The 12,911-nt window shown below is 41.6% G+C and overlaps 1 protein-coding gene across 2 annotated transcripts in view; it reads left to right on the top strand.

The window, feature by feature from the left end:
• The window catches only part of LOC119409659 (pyruvate carboxylase, mitochondrial), a 472,483-nt gene that overhangs the window by 19,105 nt on the left and 440,467 nt on the right, over positions 1-12,911 (top strand). The window contains exons 1-4 of one of the 2 annotated variants that reach the window (XM_037676571.1): positions 4,059-4,099; positions 5,347-5,483; positions 11,350-11,443; positions 11,900-11,990. In XM_037676571.1, the coding sequence (XP_037532499.1) occupies positions 5,348-5,483; positions 11,350-11,443; positions 11,900-11,990 (321 nt within the window). In that variant the 5' untranslated portion in view covers positions 4,059-4,099; position 5,347. Of the gene's footprint in view, positions 1-4,058; positions 4,100-5,346; positions 5,484-11,349; positions 11,444-11,899; positions 11,991-12,911 lie in introns of those variants that run through there. The other variant, XM_037676564.1, reaches the window with a different exon arrangement.

Here is a 12,911-nt window from a genome sequence, read left to right as displayed (position 1 = left end):
GCTCCAGAGAGAAGCCGGACTTATGGCGGTGCGTCCCCGCTCGGAAGGCCTGGTGGGCCGGCTAACAGTTCTCGGGTTCAACTATGATTCTGGGGGTCTGGTTCTGTTCCCGGTGGGTTCTGTGCGGCTTTCCATCTGCTGGGCACCAACATCACTGTAATAAGCACCGAACTTTTTCCAAAACTTTCCCTCTACGTATTTCAGCAGAAGGCAACGAGGCTTCTGGGCGGGGCACTGTTGGCTTCTGGGAAATGTAGCCCTTATGAGCAGTGTAGGCTAATTGAGAGAAAACTACAAAATGGCGGCGCCTGTTAATTTTTTTCGTGAACTTTTTACTGTACAGTATCAGTACTGTCCCAATCACGTTAAAGTTGACAGTCGTGTCCTGTACAAGTTTTTTTTTTTTTGTCTCGTGTCCAATCTTACTTTGAAAAACCGCGACAGAGCGAGTCCGCAAAAGTCGAACCGCGAATTAGCGAGCGACTGTCATCTGATTTCAAGATGGCTGCCACCACCTACTGAACTTACAAACCCAAAAGGCATCACAACTCAGTTTTACAGACGTTTTGCTAAAGCTTGGAGCGGTAGTAGCTGAGCAGTAACATCTTGCGAGATGTGGCTGAGGCGGCCATCTTGAAGGAAATCTCAGCCGTGAAAGGTGACGGAGATTGACAGATCTTTATTTTTATGTCTGAATAGTTCACGGGTTTTGTTTCACTTTTATCATTAAAAGAGTTTTTTTGTAGAAAACCTGAACTTTTACGCATGCGTTCTGCAACGTTGAACGTAGAGGAAGGCTCGTTCTGAGCGCCTCCTGCTCGCTCCCTGTGCAGTCCTGACCTTCAGAACATTATCCGAGTCGGCGTGACGGTTGCTTTTGTGTAGAAACGGTGTTTAGTTACAGCCCGAGTGAGTTCTTTCTGAGCAGCTTTGGGACATTTTAATGCAGTCGGGGGCTGTACAGCATGCAAATGTGCGTCTTGTTCATTTGGATTTATGGTGGTTGTTTAAAAAAAAAAAAAAGACTAAAGTTTGGAAATTAAAAAAAAAAAGCACATTTATCTTTTTTACATGACCCCGTGAAGGAATTCAATCTTGTTGAGGTTTAGTATTCCCGACGTTAGTCCTCCTTTTCACTGTGAAACACCATTTTTATTGTTTTTGATTTAGAGCAGACGTGTCAAACTGAAGGCCCGTGGGCCAACTCTGGCCAACCGGTCCACAAGATTATATTTTAAGTGCAAAATATTTTTAGTCCTTCTCATTTTGCAGAAAAAAACTGAATTCCCGTGACGGATGGCAAACTTCGAAGTCAGAAAAAGGTTGGATTGTTAACTTGTTTTTCATTTTGATCATGAGAACGTTAAATAAGATGTAACTCTTCGTGAACCGATGTCTGACACGAGTAGGCCTGTCGCGATAAACACTTAAATCAGTTAATCGCATGATAAATGAAAATTATCAACCTCGTTTTCATTTATCGGCTTTATTGTTTCTTCGTGTCTCTCTTTCTACTGAAGACACTGGACGACAAAAGGCTCAACTCCGGTGCTCTTCACTGACCCCTCCCTTTCTTTTTCCTCTTTAAAATCAATTTTAACCGTCTAAAATCACATTTTTGGATCGTTAAAAGCAGCTAAGCTACGAGCTAAGCTAACAGGCCGACCTCTGGAGGAACCTCCGACTTATCGAAGCTCTAAAATTCACAGTTGAAACCCGTGCCTTCGTATAAGAAGTTGTTTTTCTCTGCAACAAGAAGCTGAGAACTTTACTGATTATTTTTTTTTTAATTAAAAGCTTTGCGTGAAAAATGCTATGCTAAAGAGCTCAAACCACACCGAGCGTCCGCCATGTGTTCGGCCCATGTCACATGAAGGGCCCTCCCATTTTTCTTAAAGACACACTGCTCAACTATCCGTCCTTTGGCTCAAACAGTCTTTTACTGCCACCCGGTGGTCAGAAAAAGGTACTACACCCAAAACGAATCAACATTTCTTCTAAAATTGACTAATTATTCTTAAATTTCAAACAATATTATCGTTTATCACAATAATTTCTGAGAATTAATCGCCCAGCATAATGTGTTATTGTGACAGGCCTGGAGTTATGAGTGTCGATTGAGACTGAGCCGGGGCTTGGACCATGTTCTTTACTTTGGCCCCGCTTTTAATGGAGTTTCTCTTTTTAGGTATGCGGCAAAGAAATTAAAGTTTCCAAGTTTAACTAGAGAAATTGGATTTTCTGCGAAAATGCAGTATGAATGCTTATTGCGGAAGAACTTGCTGAAAACAGCTGAAATTAGCTAAAACATGCTGAAATGTAGCTGAACTGGAAGAACAAGCCTAAAATAGCAGAAGACAGCAGAAATAACACATATTTAGGTTCAAATAAGCCGAAACGAGCACAAAAATGAGCTAAAACAGCTGAAATGAGCAAAAAATAGCTGAAAAGTCAGAGAGAAGCAAACATTACCAGAAGGAAGTGAAGAGAGCACAATTATTCTCAATTAGGATGAAAGAAGCAGAAATGAGCACAAAAAAGTTAAAGATATCTGAAAAGAGCAGGAAACAAAATCAGCTGAAAAGTAGCAAAAAGGCAGAAAGAAGCTTAAATTACCAGAAGTGGAGAGAGCTTGTTCACTAAATTAGGCTGAAAATAGTTTAAACGAGCGCAGTATATGTGGAATTAGCTGAAAAAGCTAAAATTAGCATTAAAACGGCTAAATAGTAGTTGAAATACCAAAAAAGCTGAAACTTGCAGAAATAAGCTGAAAGAAGCATAACAAGCTGAAATCTGCACAAAGAACTTAGAAGAACGTAGTTAGCAGAAATAATCTGAAATAGCACAAAAAAGCTGAAATGAGCTGAAAGTAGCTGAAGAAAAGTCTAAATTTGCACAAGGAAGCTGAAAGAAGCTGAAGCAGAACAAAATGTGAAAGGAGCAGTAAAAGTTTGTGAACACATCTAAAGATCTGAAGGATGTAAAATGAGCTCAGTTCATTTTCTATGAGAAAAAAAAGGTGTCAGAAAAGGCTAAATATTTCAAAAAGCTAAAGCTGCATCAATACCAAAAGTCATAGTGGTGTTGTCCTGAAACATCTGAACGTTTTGATTCATGATTTGTTGAAATGGCACAAAAAGTGTGGAACGATAAACGCGCTGAAAAACGTACAGATGAAAAATGGATCACAGTTCTGTGAATGCTCCATAAACATTCACAGAATTATAACACATTTTATTTGATGCATCTAAAAAAAACAAACAAGTAAACAACTTTATTAAATTTGGTTGAAAAATAAGCAAGTTATGTAATTTTAGTTGAATTAAAAAAAAATATACTTTTTTTGAACAATCCGATCAGACGATCCTAATTGCTGGGCTTCGACACCCATTTTCAGGTGAACAGATTCTCATGAAAGCTGCTCAGGACTTGTCGGCTGTGTGCTGCTGGACTTTTCATTTTCAGGCGACGGCACATGTTCACATCGTAACGTTACACAAAAGATCTCCTGATGCATGCTCAATAATCCAGGTAGAAAAATCCAAAAAAGTTCAATCTGGTCCTCTGGACATTCAAAAAAAACAAATAACAAAACAAAGCAAAAAAATATATTTTGTATATATATTTGTATGTATGTATGTATGTATGTATGTATGTATGTATGTATGTATGTATATATATTTTATATATTTTGCTTTGTTTTGTTTTTTGTTTTTTTTGAATGTCCAGAGGACCAGATTGAACTTTTTTGGGTTACACAAAAGGTCATCTTTTTAGACGAAACCTTAGTTTTTAACCGTTCCAGGCGATCTTTGTGTACATCTATGATTTTCCAAGCTCTTTTCATTGCATATATTTAATATACGTTTATCTCATACATGCTTATGGGTGATAAACGCAGCTGAGGTGTTTTGCGAGGCCGTTTAATTTAATTAGAAAGCGACTCGTGTGGACGGTCTCCTGGCTGCAGTGGCGCGGTGTGACCAGCAGGTGGCAGCAGCACACCGCCCGCGGGGCGCAGTCCCGCGGCCTCAGAGCAGAAGAAGACATCTCTGTCTGCTTGTGTCTCTGCAGCCTGGACGAGACTCCACCAGCTGAGGTAGTTGTTGGACAACTTTCACCTTTTATTCACGCCTGTTAACTAAAAACGGCTTTCTGTTTTTTAAGGGGAGCAGCCATAGCGATTAAAAATTTTTTTTTTTTTGCTATAAACAAATATTTTAAATATTTTTTTCCTCAGCTGTGATTTAATGAAGATGTTCATGAAGGGATCTGTAACTTTTAGTTGATTAGTAATCTTCATCTTGTTTCTGTAATTTGGCAGAAAACCCCACCTGAAGCTCGTTGTCTCTAATTAGCTGCACGTGCAGCTAATATCATTAAAATAATCAAATAATGGCTTCTGTTTTTGTAATTTTTAATCCAGGTAAAGAGTTTTATTCACTAGTAAGTTTAAAAATAATAAAAAAATCAGCAGAAAGAAAAGAGTTTTGATTTAATGTCTCTTTTTCTTTCTCATTATGAACAAGGATTATCAAGAAAGAGTCTGGGTTCTTTAAGCAAAGTTTATTTAAAAAGATTTGGAGAAACGAGAATCCGATTGTGTTTTTATCACATAAATACATTTTGGTCGTGTGTAGATTAATCTTATTTTAAGAAGACGGTTTATTTTATTTAAATCACTTGTACTCGTTTTAAGAGCGTTATCCGATATGAATCGATATTCTTGCGTCCGCCCTGTTTTAAGTTACATATTTTATGGTTTATTTTATTACAATGTCAAATGTTATCGTTAAAATTTTATGCAGCTTGGGTGTTTTGGTGCCGGTTTTGTCCGGGGCACTCTTGTACATGAGACTTTTAATCTTAAGGAGTTTCTCCCAATAAAATATAAATAATAATAATAAATTGTTCAAATGAAAGCTTCCCTAAAACTTCCCAAAGAAAACTGACTTCTACTGTTTTTAAAAAATGTCTCCACATGAAAAAAATCCACCGGTTTAAAATACAAAACCGCACGTGGAGAGAAAAACAACTTTAGGGCCAGTTTCCCCTCACTGGACTCCATTATTAAATAAGGATTTGCAATGTTTATCTCTCATCCTAACTGTCGCGGTACTAATTTTCCTGTCAAGTGAAGCATTTTGCTTTCTGTTAATTAACGAAGAGCTTGTGTGAAACATTGAAGAACTTCGTTAGTTTGATTTGTATATGTTGGGTGGTAAAATGTGTGAAATGTCCCTTTAGTCTGCTTTAAGCGGCACCATGAGCTCCTCCATGGCCGACTCTTTCAGGTTTCAGTTCTGGAGCAGTTGTTTTTCTAAAACCTTCTTTTCTCCCTCGCAGGATGTTCCAGTTTGCCGTCGTCCGAGGCGGCCTCGGCCTGCTGGCCGTCAGGAGGGCGGTCGTCCTCTCCCGGTCGGCCCACTCTGCCCCGCAGCCCCAATACACGCCCATCAAGAAGGTCATGGTGGCCAACAGAGGTAAAACCCTCGTCCAGACTTTGCTGATTCACCTCAATTCGTCCAGATGAAGCCGTTCACTGCGGCTTTTATTTACAAAGCGCAAGAAAGTTACGTTTAATCTTCCTGAGGCAGAAACTCTCAGTTCTCTGAATTATTAACGGGCCGCAATTATTGTTTTCCCGTCCTCGTGCTAATATATTTAAAGACTGAGGGTGGTTCTGTTTGCGTCATCTTAAAAAAACCAAGTGGATTTCTGGGAATTCTGGACGTGGTCTAGAAGCTGAAACCACAGTTTGAGTAGTTTATAGTCCTGTCGCGATAAACAATAAATCAATTAATCGCATGATAAGAATTATCGACCTCGTTTTCATTTATCGGCTTTATCGTTTCTTCATCTCTCTCTTTCTACTGAAGACACTGGATGACGGAAAGCTCAACTCCGGTGCTCTTCACTGACTCTGCCCTTTCTCTTTAAAAATCTGTTTTAACCGTCCACAGTCGCGTTTTTTGATCGTTAAAAGCAGCTAAGCTGAGAAGCTAACAGGTCGACCTCAAGGAATAAAAAAAAAAATCTTGTTGAAGCTCCAACATTTACGGTGGAAACCCGTGCCTTTGCGTAAAAAGTTGTTTTTCTCTGCAAAAAGAAGCTGAGAACTTTATTTTTATTTATTTATTTTTTTAATTAAAAGCTTTGTATGAAAAACGCTATGCTAAAGAGCTCAAACCACACCGAGTGTCCACCATTTTAAGAACTGAAAAACGGGTAGAGCCCATGCCACGTCAAAGGGCCTCTCTTCCATTTCTCTTAGAGACACGCTGCTCGCTCCCTCACTATCCATCCTTCAGTTCAGTCTTGTACTGCCATCTGGTGGTCAAGAAAATGTACTACACTCCAAACAAATTAACCAACATTTCTTCTTCAATTTGACAATAATTACTAATTATTGTCAAATTTCAAACAATATTATCGTTTATCGCAATAATTTCCGAGACGATTAATCGCCCAGCAAAATTTGTTATCATGACAGGCCTACTTGTTGCTCTTACTATTAAAGGGGCCGAGATGGGGTAGAGGCAGGGCAGCCGACTCGGGACCCAAAAGTCCCAGGTTTGATTCCCTGCCATTCGCACATATCGTGGCGTCTCTGAGCAAGACACCCTATCCCGAATTGCTCCCCGAGCGCCAACATAGCTGCCCACCGCTCCACCTGGGTGTATCGCAGGTGTGATGGGTTAAATGCAGAGAACTAATTTTGTCTTTGTATGGGAACAATGTTGACAACACGTAGCACTTTATTTATATTATTAAATAAAAAGACTAAAAGATGCCGGTTATTTTTATTTCGTTACTTTTAGGTTGGATTTAGTTGTTGATTACTTTACCTGACGTGCTGTTTCAGACCCTCCCTACTAACGGTGTTGTTTGTTTTGTTTTTTGCTTATCTGCAGTTTGGAGAGTTAGTGCTTTTAAAGAAAAGTCTGTTTCTTCTTCTACTGACCCGTGACTCGGGCGTTCTGCTACACCTCCGGTGGTTTCTACGAGCTTCAGTAAAATCTGACGGTGTTGGCACCAACTGTTGATGGCACAGTCTTAAACGTGTAGCTCTGTAGCCCTCAGCTCCTGCTGTGAAGTAGTCTCAGCTACCGACACATCAAAGGTCACTCGGCGCTTGTAAAGTTGAACGGGACAGTTTTTTTTTTTGTGCGTCGTGAGACCAGTTGACTCTGAATCCTGAACTGCGTTCGCTCCAAAAGCGAATCGGTTGCAAACGTACGTCTTCTGGTTCATGAGATGTTTTGCTAACGGACTCTGCGTCGGCTCATTAAGGTCTCACGAGCAGATCTCGTGCGGTCAGTCGGCCCTCAAACTGTAAGCTGGGGATGAACGTTCCAAAGTTTAGCTCCGTATCGGTCAAACTGGGTTAAAGCCAGTTTTCTGCTGGAGTCGCTTAGCTGTGGCGGCCATCTTTAAACTGACTCCAAACGGTTGATTGTAGATTTACCTCCAAAATTTTAGTTTCTTTAAAATCGGAGTGGTTCAGGGGATATTTTGCTAACAAAACGCAAATATATGGGGGAGTGGTGGCGCAGAGGTTAGAGAAGGTGGGCCTGTGATTGGAAGGTTGCCGGTTCGACTCCCCGGAGCGACATTAAAATGCGAGTGGAAAAGGTGAAACGCCCACACCTGCCTCCACCCTCATTTGCACCACTCTGCGCCCTTGAGCAAGGCCCTTACCCCCCCCACCATCTGCTCCCAACCAGGTCTCTCTTGAAAACGAGTTGTCGTGATTCAACAAGACTAACCTGGATAAATAATAAAGGTTGAATAAGAAACATAAACATGGTTTTGTCTCTGAAGGCCTCGAGCCTTCCACTCGCACACAGACCGGTTCTCCATCGGTCTGCTTCACGTCGGCGTGACGAGATGTTCGGATCGCTTCATCACTCGACAGCGCTCCGGACCTCGCGAGTGACGAGTGGACCGGACCTTCGTATCGCAACAGAACAAACTGAGCTCCTCCGCTGTTCCCACGTTGCTTCAGCTCTTTAGTCTCGTCCTGTTCTCCACTCCTCCTTCAGCTCTTGTCAGACGAGGTTTTTCTCCGAGACACTGATTTGTCCCGTCCCCCATTATGTGTCACTGTGTTAACGATGTCAAACTATTTAGTCGCTTCTTTAAAAATGCTAATCGCCTCAGTCGGTGTTTTTTTTTGTTTTCCCGTTCAATATCGTCTTTAATTTTCTCACCCTTCGTGCTGACGATCCTCGTTCTGCTCGTTCAAAGCTTCTCGATGATTTGAGCGCCGTCCCTCGTCTCGTCTTTCAAGCGAGAACAAAACCTTCCAGATTTGTCTCTCTCTATAAACTGGGCTTTTTGAAGAACGGTCGTTTGGTTTTCGTGACAGCAGCATGAAGGCGAAGTGTTTTTTCTTCAGCGATCAGATGGCACGATGTGTTCTCAAACTTTAGACGCTAAACTTGTTTCAGTGCCAGTTTTTTTTTTTATATATAGTTTGAAGATCACCTGAGCAACGAATGTTCTTTCTGCACACAGTGTGCTAATTCATAGGAACATCGAAGGCCTAACATTACTTGAAGGAATGCATGTCGCCCGCCACCCGCTGCATCTAATCCACTCTGATCAAACCCCGTAAATATTAAGAAAAATCTCGTCTTCTATTCATGTAACTCAAACACATGGTTCATGGGCAGTTAACATTCTCAGCCATACTACCGTACTTTTCGGCCTATAAGTCGCACATAATTTACATGCCCTGCGACTTGTACGTTAAAGCGATTAATTTGTTTTTTCCCCCTATATTGATAAACAAGGATGCGCAATATTATCGGCATGGTGTCGGTATGTCCGATATTAACGATAAAGTTAAATATCGGACATCGGCCATTCCATAAAAAAAAACCTCAACAATATAAAAGGCTTCTGCTTTAATTTGCTATAATTTCGAACAAACAAATTGTTTTTTTAGTGTTAATCTTGTTAAATTCTTGTTAAAGTCCTCCCGTGCACGCTCCCGCCAATCGATTTTTGGCACAACACCGGCCCACATTTCCGGGTTGTCAATAGTGACGCGTTACAAATGCGTCACGTCAGCGGTGACGCATAATAGATGCGACTTATGCGGCGAAGCGACTCATTTTTTTTTTCCCACTTGACAAAACATTTTTGGACTGATGCGACTAATACGGTGGTGCGACGTATACGGCGAAAAATACGGTAGTTAAAAACATGTATAAAACCTTATCCGAAAATTCCCTAACATTCGTGACCTTGCATGACCTGTTGATGCTCATTGTGTTTTGTGATGATTCTCAGCTACTACCACTCCACATTTTAGCTCCGTATCTGTACAACATCCTGAGAATCCATTTTTTCTTTAAGGTTGAGGCGCTGTGGCGGCCGTCCTGCCTGCGGTTGGTTCCAACGTGAATTTTAGATGTTTATCTAAAGATAACTTAAGAGTTTTATTAAAATCGATCCAGGGGTTTGTGAAATATTTTGCCAACGCCACAGACAAACGAACGCACAGACGGACAAAACCTGAACGCCTTTAGGTGGCGAACCGTTTCTGAAGAATACCTGAAGGGGGCTCCGATGTCAAGAAGGCAGTAGCTAAGACTAGCAGCTCATACGAACAGGAAGTAAAGGAGGCTACTTCTAGTTTTAAAGCCCAAATCTCAAATTTTAAAACTTCGACACAATTTGATTATTTCAGGCAGTTTCAGCAGAATTACAAAACTTCTGTAGAAATAAATAAGATTGTGATGGAAAGGGTATAATCATGTAATGTAATCAGTGTTTCTGCTATTACACAAGCAGGGTGCCCCGCCCTGTCAATAGAACTGAACCTCCCGCCCCCACTGACGCAGTGCTAAGTTAGCGTAGTACAATACAGGCCGCTAGCTTCTTTAACTTTTGATACAGTGAAACACAGACGCGTCTCTGTCTACCCCCTGCTGACAACCCGGAAATGTGGGCCGGTGTTGTGCCAAAAATCGATGGTCTGCCAAATGGCGGCAGCGGAAGCGTGCTCAGGAGGACTTTAACTAGAATTTAACAAGATTAACACTTAAAAACAATTATTTGTTCGCTCAATTATAATAAAGGTGTCTGTCTAACTTTTACTTAATAAAAGAACTTAAATGGTCAAATCAGCTGCATTTCAAACGCATTCGCTGCCTTTGTGCTCCGGGAGCGCACAGACGGAGGAAAAAAAAGAGGAACGCTGTCCGTTTCTTCAAAATTCAACAAGAAAAGCACCTAAAACAGTTATTTGTTTGCTCAAAATTATATCAAAGGTGTGTCTCAGTTGAACTTTTACTTAATAAATGCACTTTGATGGTCAAATTAGCTGCATTTCGCCGGGGCGGTGCAGCTGGTTTGACGGTTGCTCAAAGTAGTGAGCAGAACGAAGGTGGCAGGCTATGGCAAGCCTATTGTGTCATTAATAGCTGGTGAAGATTCTCAGTCATCCAGTACATGGTAAATTCAAAAAAGTTCAAGACAAAAACAATCAAGTATAAAGTATAATAAATAAGTCATATTACATGATACAACGGCATGCCATACAGATACTACTACTCTACTGCCATCTAATGGCTGAAAATGGTACTGTTCAAAAAAATAATTCAGTCAAAATGAATGAAAACGGTCATGTCTCAGCCAAAAATTGGTTTATAAATATGGGAAAAAAATCCGTAAATGCGCCGTTTCGACCTATAAGTCGCAGGGCATGTACATTATACAAAAAACTGACTTATAGGCTGAAAAATACGGTAAGTGATGTGGGGGAATTGCATGTATATTTTTGAATTGGAAAGCTATTCTAAGTTTTATCCATCCATCCATTATCTTTTACCTGCTTCTGTGCGAGAGGCGGGGGACACCCTGGACAGGTCTGTCCATCACAGGGACACATGGAGACAAACGAGACAACCATTCACTCTCACACTCACTCCTAGAGACAATTTAGAGCTACCAGTCAGCCTAACATTCATTTTTTCTGTCTGTGGGAGGAAACCAGAATACCCGGAGAGAACATGCAAACACCACCCAGAAAAGCCCCCCAGCTGGGATTCGAACCAGCGACCTTCTCGCTGAGATTCAACAGCTCTACAAACTGCACCATCATACCACTCTGCAAAAGAAACAAGTTTTGCGTAAATCTCTGAAATATTTGAGTCTGAAGTTTAGAGGTGACCGCGGTCCACGTTGGTGTTTATCCAGTTCAGACTAGCCTGAAGCTCATCAGTCCTGTCAGGGTTTAACAGATTCTTCAAACCTGGGTCATCAGAGTGCAGTCTTGGTCCAAAAAGGATCAAATTAGAATAAACTCAACCATTCCCTCGTCTTCTTTCCTCGCAGGTGAAATAGCGATCCGAGTGTTCAGAGCCTGCACGGAGCTGGGGATTCGCACCGTGGCTGTTTACTCCGAGCAGGACACCGGACAGATGCACAGGTAACGATGATCTCCGCTGCGTTCGGGTCAGTGTGGCCTCCAGCGCTTTGACGAAATCAGTCTGGACACGCGTCTAACCTGCTGCTACTCAAGTAAAATCAGTTAAAACTCGAGGCCTTCTCACTTCCTCCCGTTTGGTTTTGATTTTTATTTATTGGTGAGTTTATAGTTAAATTGGTGTGAAACGGTGACACGAATCCTTGTTTGAGGAGTAACTGTCCAGGTAATTACCCATCCCTTCATCCGCTTTCATCTACTCCTTTAAAATCCAAACCATAAATCGGAAAAAAAAAAAAAAAAGATAAATTTAGCCGTAAGTACCGCTGTTATTCATCGTGGAAAATGCTGCGGCCACGCCAAACAAATGTGCACGCCTGAGAAGTGGTGCACATTTGTGGGTAATTCGTTTCTGGCAGGCTCCTCCATCACGCTAATGTCAACTTTGGTGCTTTGCAGGCAGAAAGCCGACGAGGCTTACCTGATTGGGAAAGGACTGCCACCTGTCGCTGCGTACCTGCACATTCCAGACATCATTAAAGTCGCCAAGGTAAAGAGCATTGACTAACAGGCTGCTTTAGTTAAACCGATGAGCTCATCACACACTTAATGGGCTTAAGGAGCATAAAGGAGTTTTAACTAATGGCTCTTAAAGCTGTCGTAAGGTACGGACGCTTGAGATTAAAAATTACAGCAACGGGCGTTCTTTGGATTTCCTTTTATTTGTTGAAGAACTTTAAAAAAGTTTAATTCTGAACGCATTCTTTAAAAAGTAATGTTTTCAAATTTTCCATTTCAAAACCTTCCTTATGATCTGTAGTTTGTTGAAATGTGGTGATTCATCACCTGAAAACTAGGGATGCACCGATCTACTTTTTTCCACTTCTGATACGATGCAGATATTTCCTGGAGAACCCTCATGTCCCGCTGAGACGCACGCGGCAGGGTACGTCTGCGCCTTTCTGTGTTGCCTCAGGAGGATGCCGAAGATGTATATCATTGGATTTTTGATGGCGGTGTTTCTGCTTTTTGGCACCGTCTGATACCTTTATCGGCTATTGAGGAAGACGGCGGCAGCATTTTCGGCCATGGCAAAGCTGCCGACCTTACGCGAAGGATTAGTTTGTGCTTCGAGCTCTCAGACTCGGCTGATTTACGAGCTCAACCGTAAGATGGAAGTGATTTATGAGAATCGTAGTCCATTGTGGCTTTGGAACTCGCCATTATGTTGGGATTGACCTTGGAGGAAGCTAATGAGCACGGACCAGCGGAAAACCCACGAATCTGGTCATTTTTGATCATCAAAAGTACCAGCAGAACTCAAAGCTGACGAGGAAAAAAAACCAGTCTGCCTGCACAAAAAAGCAACTGTGGCTTGTCTGGATCTGGCCTCCTCGTTCGGTTGTAGCCGACTTATCAAATTTCTCCTGGGGTGTGTGTAAACTAAGAAGGCTCTGCTCTGTCTAACCCC

Source organism: Nematolebias whitei, chromosome 1, assembly GCF_014905685.2.
Source record: "Nematolebias whitei isolate Nwh7 chromosome 1, NemWhi1, whole genome shotgun sequence".
In the NCBI taxonomy this organism is placed as follows: Eukaryota; Metazoa; Chordata; class Actinopteri; order Cyprinodontiformes; family Rivulidae; genus Nematolebias; species Nematolebias whitei.
This window is presented reverse-complemented; position numbering and strand designations above follow the sequence as displayed.